We start from the raw sequence: 20,742 nt of genomic DNA on the forward strand, positions 1-20,742 counted from the left end.
CGACTCCAGGGATCTTCAGTCATAGCTGGGGCTTTACTGCCAAGATGGCGAAGGGGAACATCATTTGAGTGCTAGACACTTGATGTACTTTGCTACAGTGCATTTTGCCAGCTCTGTCAAGTGCAGGTCTTATCCCCAGGCTCAGGCTCAGTCTGGGTAATGAACCTGCCCCAGTCACACAGATGAGTGTGAGGAATTTGAACTCCGGTCTGCCTGCTTGTGTTTTTAATTTATGATTTAGGGCTTCTACTGCTGTTAGCTTTCAGAAAGGACTCGAGGCTGCTGGGAGTTTGTTAGCACCAATAAAGGTGCATTCATCATGATCCCTGTGGCTTTCAGGCCAGGCTGGAACTGGGCTATTTGGAGTCATTGACATAATGGAACTTTTCTGCTCCACCTACTTGCCAGGATGGCCAACCTTGCCAAGATACTCATGTGGCTCATCTGGCCAAGGTGACCCTAATCTCGGCTTCAGAAAGACAGTGGTATGAGATAGACAAGTGAAAACAGAAATGTCCTTTCATCCCTCACTCAAGGATGACTTTGTCTATGGAGCTGAAACCTGCTAAGTCCTGCCTTCCTCACTTTTCATCACATGCTTTCTCTCTTTGAATTCCTTTTTGTTTTAGTGATTCCACCGCCAGATATCCACATTGACAGCTATAGTGAAAATTCTTTAAGCTTCACCCTGACCACAGAGAGTGACATCAAGGTAACGTCGGAATTTCAGACTAGCCGTTGGGTGGGGCTGTGCTTTGTGTGGGAGCTGAGACAGCATAGTACAGGGAGAGGAAGAAAAACAGGTGACTGGACCCAGTGAAGTAAAAAGACCACAACTAGGTAGGTTCCTTCCCCCACCAAGAACAACTTGAGTCTTCACATGTAATTATTCTGCCTGGTGCCTTTTTTTTTAAACCATATAATTAAATGGTTCACAGCTACAGTGCAAATAAAGAGTTGGTGTTAACAGAATATGTATGCCCTGTAATTTTCAGCTTTATTGGATTTCCTGGTGCTAAGCACTAATGCAGAGATTCCCACAGTGGGAGAGAGTTAGTCTTGTGAGAGAGGCAATACCTTGGAAACATACCCGCGTATACCCACCCAACAGGCACCTCTCCTAGCACCACCGTACCCCCTCCGTGTGGCTGGTCACAGCCACCTTTCCCATCGTGACCTGTTCCCCGTGGTTTTTCAAGTTGACACCCACTCTCCAGAGTGTTCTCATCTGTCCCTCTCATATCCTTCCCCATTTGTGAGGTCCACCTCACCGTCCTTGTGACCTTCCGTGAACTACAATTTGGAGTCCTGTCCTTGGCTTCAGAAATAGTCAGTGCAAATCACTGGACCTCGTGTGCACGGTCTTTGGACCTCGTATGCACGAGTCATGGACTTCGTGTGCACGGTCTTTGACATGTCTTTTACACATGTTTATTACCTTTTGATTGTTGTCTCAAGATCTTTAGATCAAACCCCCTCCTATGAGGTCAGGACTTGGGAAGCAATACACCCGCACAGGTGTATTGCTCTGTCAGACAGTGCGGTCTAAGTCCCCTTTGTACAGTCCTCCTGACCTTGCCAGCAAGGACCACCCGAGTTAAGTTTTTCCTTAATTAGCATATCTTAGTTATCTTGGCTGCGTCTCCTCTTTCTGCCTTTAATAATTGGATCTTGTCCCTTTTTTTCCTGCATTATTTCATTAAGTGTGTATTTTAGATGGCTTCATGTTTGTTTTTTGGAAGTAGGTAGAGAGTCACTAACCAGTAAATGATAGCACAGATAGTTCTAGTTCAAAGATCAAAGAAAACAGCCTGCCTATTGCTGTAGTCACTAAATGTGCAATAGTAGCACAAATTAAACTGGTTTAAAGATCAAGGGAACAACCTGTCCATTGTAAGGAATGAGAAACACCCAAGGAAATCACAGAGGCGCCTTTTACGCTTGGTCTGCTCGCTGTTCAGTAACGTGGCTCTTGGTTCTTGGTAGGTGAATGGCTATGTGGTGAACCTTTTCTGGGCCTTTGACACCCACAAACAAGAGAAGAGAACATTGAGCTTCCGAGGAAGCACATTGTCACACAAAGGTAACACCTTGGAGGCTGTGGGTGTGTGAGCAGGAAGGAGGGGCCAGGTGGGCACATTGCTGACAGTAGAACCTGGGGGATGGTGGGGGGCATCCTGGGGAAGGGGGGAGGCCTTCTCTGGGTGGGCAGGTTCCTATCCATTGGGGATACTATATGAAGGACTCCTGACTTTAGGTGAGAGATCTCCTTGGTGGTTCCTCAAGCCTATTTCTAAAGTGACAGCTCGTGATAGAAGTTGAAAGAACTGGAAGGAAGCCAGATGAACCCTCTCAGCTGTGTTTTTGAGTCCCAAACAAACACATTCCTAGATTGAGCTACCTGTCTCTCTCTTCTGACCCGGGTCACTAAGAGGTAGCACAGAGCACACCGCATTACTGGTGTTCAGTAAATATTTGTTGAGTGAGTGGTCAAACTAAGGACATGGCTCGTACCTTTAACCTGTGCTAATAATGAGCCTCAATCAAAATATCTGAAAGTGAGCTAAAGGTAGGATTTTCGTTTGTCTCCAAGATAAAACTGTCAGTGGCCAAGCCTGCCGAGAGTGTGAGCATGACGTGAGAACACCTTCCTTTCCCCTTCTCGCCTGTCTCAAAGTGCTTCCAGTCATGCTTATATTCCTACAAGTGCTCTATTATCGTCATCTTTTTCTGGAAGCTGGAGGTTTCCCCAAAGAGTCTGTGCAGGAGTAAAATGGCATCGAGCACACACTGAGTGCCGGCATCAACCTGGGCATCCACGTCTGCCGTTTTTATGCAACTCCAGTAATAACTGTGGGATGCACTTGCCTTACAGAGGAGAGCCTGAGGTTCAGAGATTAAGTGTCCCTCTGAAGGTGGCAGAGCCAGGATGACAGCCCCCCTTTTATGTGTGATCCCATTGTCTCTGTCACTGAGTAGAAATGGGCAGCATCTGGAACAAAAGGCTTATTAGCTATTGCCTGAAATATGAAAAGGCCAGCTCACTGCTAGGCCTCATGCCAAGTGCTTTACAAGAATTTTCTTTTTTAATCCCTCCAAGGACCAGCTGCTCTAAGTATACTGTTATTTTTCTTCATCTCACAAACAGGGAAATGGATACAGAGACTCTGAATGCTCTTCCCTAAGCTTTGCTACACACATAGAGCCTGGCCTCGAACTTAGGTCCTTCAGTTTCTAAGACCCTCCTTCACTGCACCACTCTGTTCATTTTCATAACATCTCCCCTTTTTTTTTTTAAATAAAATGGGAATAATATTACATATAGTTTTGGAGTCTGTCTGCCCTTTTAGCATGAATTTGTGAGAATTTTCCTGGGTCATGAAATAGATTAGTGGTTGGTGGTGTGCCCATAAATGCCTTGAAGTTCATGGAGTGCATACAGTTTATTTAACTGTTGCTCCCTTGTTAGGCAGTCAGATTATGTACAGTTTTTTTCTACTGTGAAAAGCCCTGTGATGGACACCCTCCATATACAAAGCTTTGAGTCCCCCCCCTAATTGCATGGGGTAACTGGATTGAAGGGTATGAAGAATTGAAGGGTATGAGACCGTTACACAAAGCCACATGGTTCTCCAGGCATGTTGCAACAATATCTATCCCAGTTGGTCCCCTTTAAAAGAAATGACCCAGTGACCTGTAGTTGCCATCAATGAGTAACTGAACAAATTTATAGAACAGTTACTATCCCAACATGCAAGCTGCACTTAAATCGAAAGAGTCCAACAAACAGGGTATGTATACCAGGCACACACATTCTGGAAAAACACCCCTGGCCTGCCTGGCATCACCTTATCCCTGTTTTCACAGTTGGCAATCTGACCGCGCACACGGCCTATGAGATTTCTGCCTGGGCCAAGACTGACTTGGGGGATAGTCCTCTGGCCTTTGAGCATGTCATGACAAAAGGAGTCCGCCCACCTGCTCCCAGCCTCAAAGCCAAGGCCATCAATCAGACTGCAGTGGAATGCACCTGGACTGGCCCCAGGAATGTGGTAAGTTGGCCAGAATGACCTTTTTAGCCAGTATGGACATTCTCTCCCTGATGCCAATAGCCCCAGGGCTTTCTCTTCTGTTGCTGCTTCCTCCTTTCTCACCCCAAATGCAAGCTACCCTCTTGGTCAGTCCCAGATTACCTTCTAGAGGCACCTGACATCCCAGCCCCAGAATCCCATTCTATACCTTGCTCCCCGAAAGAAAGTGCCCCCGCTTGCTTGTTGTCAGTAGATCTAGAGTAGGAAAAGGGGGACATACCTTGGGTGGTGGGTGTGGGGAGAGGTCAGAGGCAGTGACAGTGAGTGTTGCAGTTAAGTGTCTTGCCCCCACTCCAGCCCCTCACCCTAATGTGATTCCCTAATCCACAGATTGCTTTCTGGGACCAGTTCTTCTAAAGGTGCCCCCACCCCCTCCTTTGTCCCCACCACACTTGCATATATGTCTTTATTTTTGTTTTCGTGTATGCATTTTGACTGCTGTGATTAGACTTGTGGTTCTTTTTCAGTCTGGTTTTTCTTTCCTAATCCTTCCCACTGCGTCCTTTGCTTTGAGGTTGACTTCCAGGGTGCTCGCCACCCCTTCCTGCCTCTGTACCTCGGCTTGTGCTCTTTCTCCTCCCTGATGTCCTTCCATCCTTCTCTGTGCAGATCTCTTGATCTCTTTCCCTTCTGAACTCCTGACATATTCATAGTTGGGGCCACACAGCCTATTTCACTAGATTCTACTTGCTCCTATTGACATCTTCTGTCTGACTCTTTTTCTCCCTGATTTGGTTTGTAGGTTCCTTGAAGGGAAGTAGTGTTTTCCAGGTGGAAAGCTGTCTAGATCTTTCAGTGACTCCTCAGTGACAGGCGAGGGGGGAACTGACCTGTGTTTTTTCTTCTGAGGGTGTTTCCAGGGTGCATGTGGTGTGGGACTGACTTCTGGGTAGGTACCAAGGTTTGCAAACAATTGTAAGATCAGCAGTGAGGAAAGGAGATGTCAGATTTACTGCACTGTGTGCAGCCACCCTACACAGCCCTTTACACACATTATCCCACTTAATTGTTTCATCAGTTCCATGGGGCACATGTTTCCATGTTACAGGAGCCAGGGGTTGGAGAGAAGTTGCTAGCTGGAGTTGAAGCTTAGTAAGCAGTAGAGTGAATTTGAGGTCAAGTCTGGCTGGTTTAACAGCTTTTGCTCTTCTTTTGCTCCAGAACCAATTTGGAGGCAGGGTCAGAGAGGAGCAGGCCCTGAGTCTATCCTGGGCTTGTACCTCTTATACCTCCAAGTGGACTCTCTTTACAAAGGACATTTCAACTTCAATACTACTAAGAACCAGGATTCCATTAAGGACAAAGGGGAGAAGCAGGGTGTCTGCTGAGCAGCTAGCAGTGTGCACCACCCTGCCCTCCTTCTGCCCATGCAGCTCCCCATTTCTCCAATGACCCCGGGAGAGCACCCACTCTTCTTTGTTGATCCTGCTTTTCTCCCCTGGCTCATGGTGCGGTCTAGTATAACCCCAAATATCCTCTGTGTGCAAGTTGTGATTTATAAATTTGTTTTGTTTTTCTTCTCTGCCCATCTCTTCCCCCCAAAATGAACTCTTTGCAGACAGAGCCCATACCATATTTATCTTTGTAGGAGCAAATATGGTGCCTGGGCCAATTTGTGTAAATGCTGATGAAATAGATGTCGAATGATGACTTCTCACTGAGCTCATTTGAAGTGGTTCCCAGGATCTTAAATTAAGGGTTTCAAGAGAGTAAGGTCACTGGCCACTGAGTTAATGTCCTTCCCTGTTCTTTCTTTTTGCCAGGTTTATGGCATTTTCTACGCTACGTCCTTTCTTGACCTCTATCGAAACCCAAAGAGCTTGACTACTCCCCTCCACAACAAAACGGTCATTGTCAGCGGGGACGAGCAGTATTTGTTTCTGGTAAGTTTCCTGCACCAGAGAGTCCAGAGGCATTTCTGCTTTGCAAGGATGTCTTTTATTCCTGGGCACCTCACTCAAATCCAGGACGTGGAGATGCAGATTCCAGGATTTGTGTGTGTGATGCAAAGATAGCTCCTCTTCACAAGCATCAGGTTCTTACCTGAAGCAGCCTGAATGGCCACTCAGCACCTACAGCTCCCCTGTGGAGGGTGGAGACCTGGCCAGTGGATCACAGGAATAGATATGAGCTTTTATCAGATTCCCCTTCTTGGGACCAAGCCTACATGCCTTCACTTATGTGCCAAGGTATATGGAAAAAGGTGTTCGGTTTGCTATGGCTTGTGATTGTGAAAGATTTGAAACAAATGCCTATTAAGAGAAGGCTGGTTAAAAATATTATGGTTTACCCTTCGTGGCAATGGAATACGGGGCAACCCTCCAAAAGAAATATAGCAACCCTAAATGTACTGCGATGGAAAAATCTCTAAGCTATATTATGAAGTGAACGAAGTAAAAAGCACATAAATGCATGTTTTCTCATTCGTATAAGAAAATTTAAGGAAATCAGGCCATACATACATATAAATCTGTATCTGAAATGTCTGCTTATATATGCATGGGGCATTTCTGGAAGGAAGTACAAAAAAATGTTAGCAGTGGTAGCTCTGAATTGGAGACCTGGGGTAGGTAGGGAATTATTTTTTACATTTTCTATCTTTTGGTACTGATGGGATTTTAACTGTGTGCATATGTCACTATTTTGTGGGAAAGCGGCTTGGGGAAGACTCCCTGAGTGTGCGGTACTTGTTTCAGGTCCGGGTGGTGGTGCCCTACCAGGGCCCGTCCTCCGACTACGTCGTGGTGAGGATGATCCCAGACAGCAGGCTTCCCCCCCGCCACCTGCATGTGGTCCACACCAGCAAAACCTCGGTTGTCATCAAGTGGGAATCCCCGTATGATTCTCCTGACCAGGACTTGGTGAGCGGGCTGGGCACCCCAGCAGCCTTGCTAATTACTTGGTGTGGTTTGGGAGGGGGACTCTATCATGGGACAAGAAACTTAGGGGTGGGGGTTGGAGCTCAATAGGCCTCCCCACTTTTTTTTTTTAAAGATTGATTTATTTATGCATACAAGAACTGGAGTGCAGGCTAGAGTTATAGGGGGTGGAGGCGGGGAGTGGTGAGAGGATTCACCAGAGACAGAGTGGGGAACAGAACAGGCAAATTGTCTGAAATACACTGCTGAGGGAAGCAGCGGGCGAGACAGGAGAGGTCTGCTGGGCCATGTCGTGCTGGCTGGGGATCAAACTCGTGCTGCAGAGGCTGCAGATAGCTTCATAGTGCTGTGCTTAACCCCTTGCACCTCCAGGGAGGCCTGGTCTCACCCCTTTCTGACTGACCAAAGATAGGGTCCTTACAGGTGCCTCTTCTCAGTGGTCACTTCACTTTCTTACTCCCGGCTGCCATCTTGCTTTGTCTCTCCTTCTCTGCTTTCTCACATGCCCTCCTTGACCCCCTAGAATGGGTTAACAGACAAAGGCCTGCAGGCTAGGTGCAGCCTGTGCCCATTTTTGTAAATAACGTTTTGTTGGAACAAAGCTATACCCATCATTTCCATGTTATCTGTGAGGACTTCCGTGCTGCAAACACAAAGCTGAGTACTTAGGGTAGTGACTCTCTTGCCCTCCAAGCCTAAAATAGTTGCTTGTGTGGATCCTTACAAGAGTTTGTTGGTTCCTATTGTAAAAGAAAAGGCATGGATTCTAGAAAAGCTCCCTTTTTCCCTTGCTCTAGGCTGATTTTCCCTCCATTCCCTCTGCCCTCCTCAGCCCCTCCAGGCCCATATGCACTCAATGCTCGGTTACTAAGACTCTGACTCTCAACCTCTCCTGACAGTCGCGTTTCCTGTACTTACTACATGTCCTTTAGTTTCTTCTTGCCATGTACATGAGAGGCAACCTGGGAGAAGGTGAATCTTTTTTTTTTATCCTTTAGAGTTAAGATAAAACACATTCATTTATCTCCTCTGACAACATCCTGAAACTTTTACAGTGGTGGAGATAGAGAAATTTAACCCCAAATTTGAATTTTTCTTGTCCTAACCTACCTGCTGATGTAAAAAAAAAGGTAGCTTTCCCTAAGTAGGTATTTTGGATGCATTTGATAATTCAATGCAGTTTGGGGAGTGACTATTGATCTGAGATTGGACATCAAAGGCTTTCTGACGAACAATGTCAGCGTAGACATTCAAAATGCCATTGCCGTGGGTCACAGCCACCAAAACACTTGCGTCACATCTACCCTTGATAGGATGAGGAGAAAATGCCAGGTTTCTGGTTCCCATTAAGATGTTTTGCTGCTTTGTTTTGTTTTTCCTTGGCCCAGTTATATGCAATTGCAGTAAAAGATCTAATAAGAAAGAGTGACCGGAGCTACAAAGTGAAATCCCGCAACAGCACTGTGGAATACACCCTGAACAAGTTGGAACCTGGAGGGAAATACCACGTCATTGTCCAACTAGGGAACATGAGCAAAGATAGCAGTATAAAAATTACCACAGGTGAGCAGGAGGGGGCTGAGGGGCCTTCCCACACAGCAAGGCCCCTGCGTGCTGATGGGCCACCTTGACACATGGAATTTCCATTAGAAACTACACAGGATATGTTGGCACCACTGTCCAGTGCCCATGCAGGGCTGAGTGGTGCGCGGGTTCCAGGATCTGGGCTGCAGGTGGTGGTCAGGGCACCAGGTTGGGCAGCGGCCTTCATTTTCACCTTCTCTAAGTCTTCTACTCCCCTGTCTCCTGTCTGGAGAGAAGAGCAGGGATGCCCAAGACAGGGACAAAAGCTGAGTATTTGCCACGAAAGCCAAATATTGTATCCAAGGACTTGGGCTGACGTCACAGTGGTTCTTTGTGCAGCAAGATATGGAGAAATGGAGGGACACCAATAACTGGGCAGCAGAATTTAGGGGACTTGTGTGAGCACAGGACTGGCTCGACAGTCAGGCTGTAGTCAGAAAGCAGGCAGTAAACTCAGTTATCCTGGACAGCAGCAGACAGGATCAGGAGGGCAGTCAGGCAGCCCATCAGGCTGGCAGTGTGACAGTGGGCCTAGGCCCAACTCCTTGGCCACAGGGGGCTTTGTCTTCAGGCAGAGATCCTGGCAGGCTTATCAACCAGGGTCTCTTCCCTTCTTTTCTCTTCCCTTTCTATGCCGTCCCATCCCCACCATGTCCCCTTCCTCTCTTCCATCCCTTTGCCCTCCTCCTCCTCTGTTCCCTCCCATCCTCTCATTTGATTTTGGCCATCCTTGGCCCAAGAACTACTAAATTAGATGCTGTCCAAGTTCCTTGGCTAAAGCTTTTATAAGAACAGCAAGAGATGCCCTATAGAGCATAGCCCGCGGCAGACATACTATTGGCTTATGTGTGTTGCACAGTTCTTCCTGGATCCTGTCAAGGTAGCATTATTTAATCTCCCTTTAATGGATGAAAAAACAAAGGTTCAAATGTGCAAGCACTAACTGTATCCTGTTTCATCTTCAATTTTCAGTTTCGTTATCAGCACCTGATGCCTTAAAAATTATAACAGAAAATGACCACGTTCTTCTGTTTTGGAAAAGTCTTGCTCTGAAGGAGAAGCATTTTAATGAAAGCAGGGTAAGCACCTCCCTCATTCTCAAGGACTCGGGAATCTCATTGAAATGCTGTTTTAGAGATGAGCTCGTTAACAGTATGCTGGCATAGATTGAGTAAAAAGAATAGGACAAGGAAGTGAACTTGAGAATTAAAGGGTCATTTTCTGTGGGGTTGCTAATTAGTGAAATGTTTATACTGTCCATTAAGATGAGAATCTCTGCACTAAGCACTTTTCATTTTCTGAACTTGTCTTCCCTGGTAGAGAGGGAAACGCGCTGGAGCTTGCTGTGCCTCCTGAGGCCAGGCTGGGCTTGAGCTTTGGAACCAAGGGCTCCTCTTTCTCGAACAGCATGTGGGGTGACTGTGGCTCTAGAACCGGGCAGCAAAGCTGCTTCCTCAACCTGGCATCCCATCCGTTTCTTTCCTGAGAAATTCCAGGACCAGGAAGTACTTGAAGATAATCTGTTGACATATGAAAAACACCTTTTTATTTTGTTTCCTTCCTGGCAGATCAATTACTGCATTCATAGTAGGCAACTGGATGAGGACAGGGATCTGGGAATAGATTTGCTGCTTTAGGGTGGACAAATTCCTGAGCAGACTGGGTTGGCCCCCTTGTGAGCAAATCAAATGAGCTAAATAGAGTCATAAATTTCCTGCTTTTACCTTGAGGAATCTGCAAAGAACCCTTGGGATCCAAATAGTCCGTGTAATGCCAGAAGCAAAGTTAAATTAAAATTAGAAAATTCTCACAACTCTGACATATAAATGGTTAATATACTTAAATATTAAGTGTTCAAATCAATTCAAAGAGAAATAGTGTCATTTTGAAAATGGTACGGTTAAATTTAAAAAAGACACAAAAGACAGAAAGATTCTACTTCACTAGTAATACAAACAACAGAGTTATGACACTTGCACACTCTACTGGCCAAAGTTTTGGGGGAAGTCTATTACCAGTCTGAGTGATAGTGGGTGAGACTAGTCTGGGAGTATAAGTGGGTTCAACCTTCTATAAGACACTTTGATGATATGTATCAAAAGGTGTTCACCCTCTCTTGCCCAGCAATTCTTAGAGAATTTGACTCGCAGTAAACAATGCGCATAAAGAATTTCCATACAAGGCCCTTCAGGGCAGCATTATCAGTAGTAAGAAAGAGCACTAGTGAAATCAGCTATGGATGGTTGATGTTTTTTCTTTATACTTTTATGTATTTTGCAAATAGGCTACACCAAATCTGTATTAGATGAAAATCAATAAATGCTAGTTTAGTGCAAAGAACACAGGGCTGATCTTCCAGGCAGGTGGTATTGGAACCCCCAGTTTGACGGCCGGTTTTCCTCAGGGGATCCTCCTGGGAGGCAGTGAAGTCAGTATTCCGGTCCCAGTGGAGGGTTTGACATAAGCATGGCACGTTCTCCTTGCCTTCCTCTGAGTAAGTTTAGAGAACGGGCAGGTCCAGGAATGGATACCAGGACACCATGATTATGCCCTGATGCCTGGTGTATGGGGTTGGGTAACGTGGGCACTTGAATGCTTGGATCAGACAGGAGTCCAGTTAACAGTCCTGCTCCCGGTCAGCACGCTGGGCCAGAGCTCTGCCAAGAGACGTTTTCTGCACAGGAGACACCTGAATAGGTGCCTGCTTCACACTCTCCTCCAGTGACTAGGGCTGGAGCCTGCTGAGGTGCTTCTAGATTCAGGGTCAGGCTGGGCTGGATTAAGAGCTAGAAATTGAGGAGATAGGAAGTGAGCTGTGGGCTGACCATGGAGTTCCCACAGATTGTTCTAAGGAGAAATATCCTGTCTTTTCTAATGCAAGGTTCTTTTTCTTAACCCTTTGCCAGAATCCATAACAACTTGTATTCATTATTTAGTAAATAAATCCCACTACAGTGAGCTGTTGTTAAATTGTCCTGATTCTTTGTGGCCTTTAATATTGTGTGAGTGGCCTGCTGTCATGAACCTTGACTTTGGACCAAAATATCAGTTAAAGTGACTTTTGTGAGGGCTACATTTCATATTTCCACTGTGCATATCATAAGTGGGCGTGGTAGCTATTTGAGACATTTGGAATGGAAAAATTCCACCACCCCCCCTTTTTTTTTGAATCCAATATCTTAGTGGTCAGGTAAAAACTAGCAAGAAACCCAAAGCGCTTTACATCAGGCCTGCATGAAGGAGCTCACATCAAGTTGGAGCACGTAATAGAAGCTGGCAGTTCTGTCTTTGACCATCTGAGCAGGCCTCTGTGTTTATTTTCAGGGCTATGAGATCCACATGTTCGACAGTGCCATGAACATCACCGTTTACCTCGGGAATACTACTGACAATTTCTTTAAAATTTCCAACCTAAAACTGGGTCATAATTATACTTTCACTGTCCAAGCCAGATGCCTTTTTGGCAGCCAGATGTGTGGGGAGCCTGCTGTGCTGCTGTATGATGACCTGGGGTCTGGTAAGTCGCTGTTGTTGCCTGCTTCCATGTTCAGTTCTGGGGAAACAGGCCAAGGATACAGAAAGGTTTGATGAATATGTGTCTTTCCAAAATGCATTTAAAATAGTCTTTCAGTTCAGAAGAAAGTCATTTGTGTGTCAACTTAACTGATGCTGATTTACTTAACAAGTACTTACTAAACCAGGCCTGGCATGAGGAGCTGGGGTGATCAGCTGACCCCATTCTGAATATAGAGTGCAAGAAAGGGAAAGTTAACAGGTTTGTTTCAAAGGGGGGGTTCTCTTTGGGGAACACTAGGTGAAGAAGAGTTTGTCATTTGTTTTTTGAAGGACTTTTCAAAACCTCCAATTCTTCAAGTCAGCCTTTGTCCTGATTTTTCCCCATCATCTATCTTCACTGTCCACCTCAGCTCAGGACCTGGGTTTGGCCTCAGAGCTCTGTTGTTTACATAGAACTTCTGCCTGGGTGGTAGCAGGTTGGCCAGGATTCCAGCAGAAGGTGCTTTGCTGGTCTTTGTAGTTCCTTTGATTCCTAGCCAGAAACTCACCAGGGTCCACACCACAGTCTTGTGCTGGGTTGTTCATTCTGTCATATGATGCTTGCCTGAGTGTGTTCCAGTGAAGGCTTAGCCCTGTTGCTTCCCTAAAAAAGGGAGGTCCAGCAGTAAACAGACAACAAACTCTTGTTAACCTATTGGTTCCTGATGAATCTCCTTTTTATGAATAACCAACTAGTGATCTGTGAAATAATAGGCTTTGGGAAAACTCAGGACACCTGCCAGCTGCCTTAACAAAACTGAGATCCTCAGAACTCTCGGCCTATGTCTGGTTCCTAGGTGTTCAGCCTCCCGATGGTACTGTGGTGGGGGTGAGCGCTCACGCACTCCTGTTGCCTCTACCGTGCTAGCTTCCTCTTAACTGCTGCAACCGAGAGCATTCCCTTAATTTACCACATCACAGGTGGGATTAGGTGGGGACATGGGAAATAAGATTTACTTGAATTTTTTCTGGTAAGGAAATAAATTTAAAGGAAGACATGACTATTTTGTTGTTAAATTTGACTTGGTCCACAGAGCCATTTTAACAGATGAGTCCCTATCAGGAGGTTTCCCTGGGAAGCTTCTGAGCTTTCTCTAGGAGGCCGTGCTCTGGCCTCTACCACCTTGCCCCAAGCCAGAGAACAACCTCAGATCTAACAAGAATGCTCATAGAGACCTAGACTTAACGTCCACTTTGCTTCCTTAGGGAACACTGACTCCTGAGTTCCCTCCTCCTGCCTCAGGCTCTGATTTATCCCTTTTCTGCTGTAAACAGCCAACTGCTTTCAGGGAGACCAGCTCTAACTTAAGGGGAGATGGCTTTGCTTGAGAGCCCTGGTGGTATAAATCTGCCCATACATCATCCAGTGCTAGCATTTAAGTCATTGTTAGGTGATAAAACCCCAAATGGCTTTTCAAAGATCTTGAAAAATGTAAAATATATATGAAAAGCTTTCTCTCGCTCTCTCTCTCCCCACCTTCCAGCCTCCCTCCCTCCCTCCCTCCCTCCCTCCTCTCTCTCTCTCTCTCTCTCTCTCTCTCTCTCTCTCTCTCTCTCTCTCTCTCTCTCTCGCTCTTATTTAAAAAAAAAAAAAACAACCTGAACCCTCATAAAACTTCATGAGCTGTTAAGTCAGTATTGTAGTAAAGGAATCTTGTTTGTATCACTTAATGGAGCTTCAGGTAATTGCAGTTCAGAGTGACTTTGGTGCCAAGTAGGGAGAAATAATTGCAATCTCGTTAATTAGTGGTCTGATTTCACATCCTCTTATGTAAGGCAAGCAAGTGGTCTTAAGTAATAATGCTAATGAAATCAATGTTGATACCCCAACAAAGGTCTCCCTTCCAAGAGATTATCTAAATAACCAACAAGGCAGTGATTAGGAGTCTAATGTAATTACCGTATTTGCATGCACAAGGCCCGTGGTCTAGCTGCTCGCGGCGAGGAGCCGGGAAACACTCCGGCGTCATGTGCAGGAACATGTCATGCCGGGCAGGCACTGTGGGTAGCAGTGGCAGATGCCCGGCTGCTTGGGCGGGTGGGATCTGGAGGAGTGTGGCCTGATCCGCCTTCCGTCCCTGAGACAGGCGGCTCATGGATTGGCATCTTGCCTTGGCAGGTGGGGATGCGTCAGCGTTTCAAGCTGCCAGATCCACTGACGTCGCTGCCGTGGTGGTGCCCATCTTGTTCCTGATCCTGCTGAGCCTTGGGGTCGGGTTTGCCATCCTGTACACAAAGCATCGGAGGCTACAGAGCAGCTTCACTGCTTTTGCCAACAGCCACTACAGCTCCAGGCTGGGTTCTGCCATCTTCTCCTCAGGGGATGACTTGGGTAAGTGGGGTGGCTCCAGGACTCCTCTCCCAGGGCGGACACCCATAGCCAATGATGTCAGCTCACCTCTGACGCTAAAGGAGCTACTCATGAACCATCCCATCCTACTGCTTTGGGTCAAAGCAATCCAAGCCTTTCGCTTTGAACTTGCTCCCAAATGAAAATACCAGAATTGTCTTCAATCATGTGGTCCTGGTCCGAGACAGGGAGTACCTTTGTGGAAGAACCAGTAGGAACTTGCCTTGCTCAAGGATAGACAGGCTCTGGGCTTTGGATACACCCAGGGTATCGGCCAGTTTTCAAGAATTTCCAAACCTCCCCCTCCTTCACAGCTCTGGAGCGCAGGCATTTTTGGGATCCCAGGCAAGAGAAAAAGCCGTAATTTCCCAACAGGCTTCTATCCAGTGAAGCCCGTCCCATCTTTGTTTCTCTTTCTGATTGTGAGTGCAACCTTACCCGCCATTCCTCTTTCCTGTGTCAGTGAGCTCGGCACAGGAAAAGATGGAAATAGCTTTCTATAGAGGTCTGCACACTCAAACTCCTGTGTGCTAATCGAGCTGGTAGACAACACAATGCAGTAGGTGTGTTTGGGGGCCTCCCCCATACTCAAGAGTGCTAAATGTGCATTTACATATTTGTTTCCTATAAACTAGTTGTAATTTCTGTTTTGTCTGTAAAGGCAGTACATAGTCCCATTCACTGGCTGCTTTTTTTTTTTTTTTCCTTTTCTTTTTCAGCCGTGTCGCTCGCGGTTAAAAATGAACCCCAAGGCCATGCGCAGGCCGCGGGGGCTCAAAGGCGGGGTGCGTTCACTGGCCATTTTTGATCAGCTCTGCTCCCCTTCTCAATTTCCTTTCTTGCTTAATGCAAGTACTTGGATGGCCTTACAGGAATGGAGTGGGTTCTTGGCCTTTGTTCTTGGGGGCAGAAGGCACCAAACCCACTCCGGGGCCATGTAGTGTTCCCTTCCCCCATGGCAGGTCAGCCACACTTGCATGAAAGTGTGCTGGGGGACATGAGGAGACAAGTTAGTGGGGGAGGTTGTCCTCAATTTGCTCAAACCCCTCCAAGGCCCTTTTCCTCAGGACTGTGGGTTCAAAGGAGAAAGCAATGAAGTTGACTATGCCAATTCAGGGTATAGATAAATCAAGCTGGAGAGCCAAACCGCCTATTGGACTTTGGTACCTCTAAGAAATCTAAGAAAGAGGTATTAAGATCCTCTTCCGTCTTTGGTCAGGCTCCAGCTACCATTAAAATAGCGTTGGTCACCCACTGATGGGGAGGAAAGTGACCCAGGAGTGTCAGAGAAGTTGGGCTGGGTGTCCGCGTCCATGATTGTGCTGGCTGGCCACTGGGCTGACTTTCCTAGCTGGGGGGGGGGGGGGGTTGTCACACAGTGGGGGGCATTTGGGGCCTGGTAGAAATGCACTGAAACTCACCACGGAATGACTGTTTGTCTTTAGGGGAAGATGATGAAGACGCTCCTATGATAACTGGATTTTCAGACGACGTTCCAATGGTGATAGCCTGAAAGTTTTTCTCACTAGAAACCAAATGGTGTAAATATTTTATTTGATAAAGATAGTTGATGGTTTATTTTAAAAGATGCACTTTGAGTTGCAATATGTTATTTTTATATGGGCCAAAAACAAAGCAAAAACGAAAAAAAAAAAAGGAGAGAAAGGAATGAATAAACTTTGTAGTAATCAACTGTGAACTTCAAGCCAGGTTAATTTCAGTAACCAAACTGCTTCGATTTGACATTAATGTAGTCTTACAGGGCTGTGCTTGCTGGGCATGCTTTTAAGTCTGTGAGATAATTTTGGTTCAATAAACTGGTCATTCTTTTTATTTTTCTAAGACACAGAAATGTATTTAATAAAAACTTCAAGACAGAGTGACGGGTGGAAGCCCTGAAATTTTGAACTTTGTTTGGGTTTAGTTTATATGAAAGTATGTGGGTGTGTTACAGGGGAAGCTTCTTTTGTGTTATTTTGTTAATTTATTGGGACTCTGTATAAAGCAGGGCTTTCGGCCCATCTGACATCACACATGTTTCGAGCCCTTCACCCGTCGGGTTGAGGGGTGGGGAACAGAAGCAGTTTTGTTGCCATTCCGGAAACGATCCATTTTTGTTCGCGTGCGTGTCACATAATGGCATCTGGCCGGAGGGGGCACTGAGTCATCGCCCCATTTCAGCTCAGCAGAACTGCAGCTGGGAAGCCCCGCGAGCAGCCGCTTCCTTGCTCTGTTCATTGACGGTAGCTTGCTGTATCCGCCTCTGTACCAGATGAGCTTTCAGAGCTACAAAGCGGTAACGCTGCTTTATGATTCACTGGTGTCATTGTCGATGGCAAAAAAGTCGCTCTGCTTGAGGGAGAGTTCTAGATCTGCGCCATGATAGATACACTGGCAAATAGGGTACCTAATTTTTCCATTCTGGATTCTTTGCTTTTAACCACTGAGAAACCTCGAATGTAAAACTTTGTGTTTGTGTTGAGGTAGCCATGTGTTGTCCTGAAAAGCTCCATGCTGATATATGCAGCCATTTTAAATTGGGTCAGTGCCTTCTCTTTTTTTCTGCCACCTCTCTCACCCGTGCCCCTGCCTGATTTAAAGAAAAAATGCTGTTTCACTTTCACAGGGGTGCAGGAGAGCTGCGTGTTTGAGGCTATTCAAGCTAATTCTTAGAAGCAGCAGTACTAGAGCTTATTCTCTCTGTAAAATGAGGGGGGCTTTCTCCCCGCCCCCACCCTTCTGCCTTTAAATGTCCCTCCACCCTGTATTAAAATTGGGGCCGCATGACAGACATGTGGTCCCACTGGGGCCCCTACCTTTCAGCCTGAGTGTCGTGGCCCCCCAGGTCTAACATTGCTGTGACTTCTGTGTGAACCTCACCACCAGGCTTCTCCCCACTGAGAAGCAGTGAGCAGTGGGGCTGTTGCAGAGCCAGGCTTCTGAATACGTGTCCTTCATAGTCAAGCTTCGTAAAACCCCATCTCTTAGATGCGCAGCATCACCTCACAAGTATTTGCTTTCTTTTAACCAAAAGTATCATTCTTGGGTGAGGGTACAGTTTTCTTCTACTTAGTGATTGTTGGGAAAACCAAGAGCCAATTAAACTAGTTTTGAGCATTTTTTTAATTTATATGTATATATTTTGGATGAGTATTTTAAACTGTAGACAACTTAGTGTGTCGTGTGTGGGTCGGGGTCCATTTGGTTTTTAACAAGTGGTGGTAACGATGACCCTACTTCCCGCATAGTTTCTTTTCTAGCTCTCTCTTTTGTTATTTTTTTTTTTCAAAGACTGGAATTTCTTTGGCATCATCTTGTCTTACCTTGGAGTTTTGTTCAAAACTCCAAACCCTACCACCTCCTCTCTAATAAGCTCTTTAAGTCGCTGAAAGATTAACAAGCCTAGTGGGAGGCGAGTCATTCAATTGAACCACTAGAAAATATATTTTCTTTTCTTTTTCTGCCAACTTTTTGGTGGCATTTGCACACAATGTAAAAGGCTTGGAGACTTTATTTTCAATTATTCCATAGGCAAGCCTTTTATGGAGCATATGTCTCCAGTTGGCAACTTGCGATATTCTTGAGCGGCTAGTTCTCGTTCCCAGTGCCTCCCAAAGCTTTGTCCCCAGTACTGTAGAGACCGGCCATCACCCCTCTCTTTGGAAAATGCCACTGTGCTGTCTGAGACAAAGCAGCCTTTTAGGGCTAGAGTATTTTATATAAACAGAAGAGCTAAGTTCCTGAAGACTAAGCTAGATAGATGCAGCTATGTGTAAATTGTATATTTTTATGAAATGTTGAAGCACACACTCTGTTTCCCTCTGCATAGCTTTGTGGGGTTTGGTGACTTCTGCCATCTGCAGGAGTCCAGGGGTTGGAGAGCCAGTAGGAAATGAAAACAAAAACTACATTCAGCCTTTGAAGGTGACCAGATAATTGTCTTCACTGCAACTAGTGGGAGGCCCTGATTATGAAAAAGGGATTTCCATGCCGCATTGGAGATAACACCTCAAATATTCACACTGTTCAGGGGAAATGTTTTATTCAGTCCTGGGATTCATTCACATGTCAGGAGCCCCCCTCCATGTGGACCTCTAATAGACCATTACAATTCAGTGGGCAGGGGGAGTGTGTTCAGATTTTCTCTGGACGCTGATTTTTGTCCCTGTATATGTTGAGTGACCACCACCCCCACCTTGAGCATAATGAGACATGGGTCCATGTGGATGAAATGACACTTCTGCAGAGGATTCCAGGGAGAAGCTGTGTCTGCACACCTGTTTCCAGGTGTTCTAGTGACTACTGGCTGCTTTGGAGAGCTGGGTAAACAGTTAGGAAGCTGGTAACTGGTAGAAACTTCTGGCCTTGGGAAGAGTGGCTCCTGAGTGTCCAGTAGTGTCACTAGACTGGGTGGGACAGATGTGGGATAAGCCCAGTGCTCCCTTAGGCACGGTGGGGTGCCCCATTAGACTGAGCTATATGTCAATAAGGAATGCAACCTTTCTCTAGCCAGTGGCCATTTTGCCAAGGGGTGGTAGGAAAATTGGGGAGAACAATGGTAAGGTGATCACCTTACACATAAGTCACCCATTTATCCTAAGAATCCTGCCTTTACGTATCCACCCGGCCACTCCATCCAGTCAGCTTACATTCCCAGTGCTTTCTTGACGACAGAAACCCCATCCTGTCAGTATGGCTGGTCACTTTCCCATGAAGGGGGTTATGGTAGATCCTGAAAAGAGTTTCCCCTTCCTTCGGCAGAGTAGGAAGGTCCCTCAGAGAAGGGATCCTCCTCCACATTGATTTTAGGAACTGACTCTTAAGCTCTGTGCAGAATCTTCACTTGTTTTGGGACTGTATCTTGACATTCCTATTATGTTATTTTTTAAAACTGGAGTGTGTGCTGCCTTTCAGGTACAATTTTTGTGTAATAAAAGCCAGTGCATTAAGTTTATATAGACTACTTTCTATGCAAGACTGAGGATATGGACTAGCTAGCAAGAGAGATGTACTATTAAGTACACGGATAATAAACACGTTTCCAGATGGGGGATCACCACTGAGCATGGGTTGAGCGGGAGGCTATGCCCACTGATTTTGAGCAGTCATAATAATTAAATCATCAGAGCCAAGTAACCCAAGAATGGTATTAGTTTCATGTATAATAGCTCAAATGGAATCAGTGTGAATGCTAAAGTGGAACATTATTCTCAGATATTCCATGTCATTTCTCATTTAAAGACCTGTTACAAGTTATTAGAAACTTTAGGCAAAAATCAAAAGTATTTGCAGCAAAATAAAGGCCTACTCTGCTCTTATTTAAAGTGAAACACTGTAAACTTGTTTCTCTCCAAAGCGAAATTAGGTATTTATGATTTCAATTGCCTGGATAAGTTTCCAAATCACTAATTTATGCTGAAGATTTTACTATATTGCACAATTTTAAGACAATTTTGATCTCAATGTCAACTTTTTTCACTGAATAAAAATTTAACTGGGTCCAGAAAACACCTATTTGAAAATCCACTCTCTATGCGTGTCTTGAGTTGTTCTTCTGAGTGCAATAAAGATGGTTAATACAGTCTCTGAACCCCGTTTGATTTGTCTGTTTTAAAAGGATGTTTACTTCATAGATGAGAGAACACCGAGACCTGGAATCATTTTGGCTTTAACAAGCTGGTCTCAGATGGTGAATCCTTGAAGAACACGATGCCTTTGTGTTGACTGAGGACTGGGGAAATGGCTTGGTGGCTGTTTTGAAGTAAATAGAATGATTCCACAGGGGAAGTGATGGAAGTGGCTTCCTTACAGCTGTAATTACATTTGCTAAGAAGGCAATTTTCAAATCTAAGCGAAGAGCACAACAGTCTGATGAGCTGCATGGCAAAGATCATTTCCAGGAGTTTCCATAGGCAGTGAGGGCTTGTGATGGATTCTGTACTTTCTGTGGTTGGTGAATGAGTGGCAAATGAAACAAGTCAGGATTGGCAAGTATGGGACTGGGAGGTGTTTTAGATTTAACAGCACTTTTTAGTGACTTTTTATTGAGCCAAAAATGAAATTATGAAGTGTCCCAATTTGCAGATAAGGAAAAGAGGCTCAGAGAGGTTAGGTGAATTGCTTAGGGTAAACCAGAGCGTTGATGGCAAACCCCCGCTCAAAGGCCAGGTATTCTGAATCTGGATCCTGCTCTGTCTCAGTGTGCATACTACCACTGGGTGAATTTATCTGTTCATAGACTCGCCCTTAAATTTTTAGCCTTATATGACTTATTTTATTAGCA

At 45.6% G+C, this 20,742-nt stretch overlaps 1 protein-coding gene across 1 annotated transcript in view; it reads left to right on the forward strand.

Annotated features, from left to right (window-relative positions):
• The window catches only part of SORL1 (sortilin related receptor 1), a gene marked incomplete at both ends in the record, with an annotated part of 141,068 nt that extends 125,096 nt beyond the window's left edge, over positions 1-15,972 (forward strand). Inside the window, 10 exons of the mRNA XM_084251265.1 lie at positions 630-712; positions 1,987-2,083; positions 3,868-4,052; positions 5,855-5,974; positions 6,788-6,952; positions 8,359-8,533; positions 9,527-9,633; positions 11,879-12,071; positions 14,229-14,441; positions 15,905-15,972. Of these exons, the coding sequence (XP_084107391.1) occupies positions 630-712; positions 1,987-2,083; positions 3,868-4,052; positions 5,855-5,974; positions 6,788-6,952; positions 8,359-8,533; positions 9,527-9,633; positions 11,879-12,071; positions 14,229-14,441; positions 15,905-15,972 (1,406 nt within the window). The remainder of the gene's footprint in view (positions 1-629; positions 713-1,986; positions 2,084-3,867; positions 4,053-5,854; positions 5,975-6,787; positions 6,953-8,358; positions 8,534-9,526; positions 9,634-11,878; positions 12,072-14,228; positions 14,442-15,904) is intronic.
• Positions 15,973-20,742: the final 4,770 nt, after the last annotated feature.

Source organism: Talpa europaea, assembly GCF_964194135.1.
Source record: "Talpa europaea genome assembly, chromosome: 12".
In the NCBI taxonomy this organism is placed as follows: domain Eukaryota; kingdom Metazoa; phylum Chordata; class Mammalia; order Eulipotyphla; family Talpidae; genus Talpa; species Talpa europaea.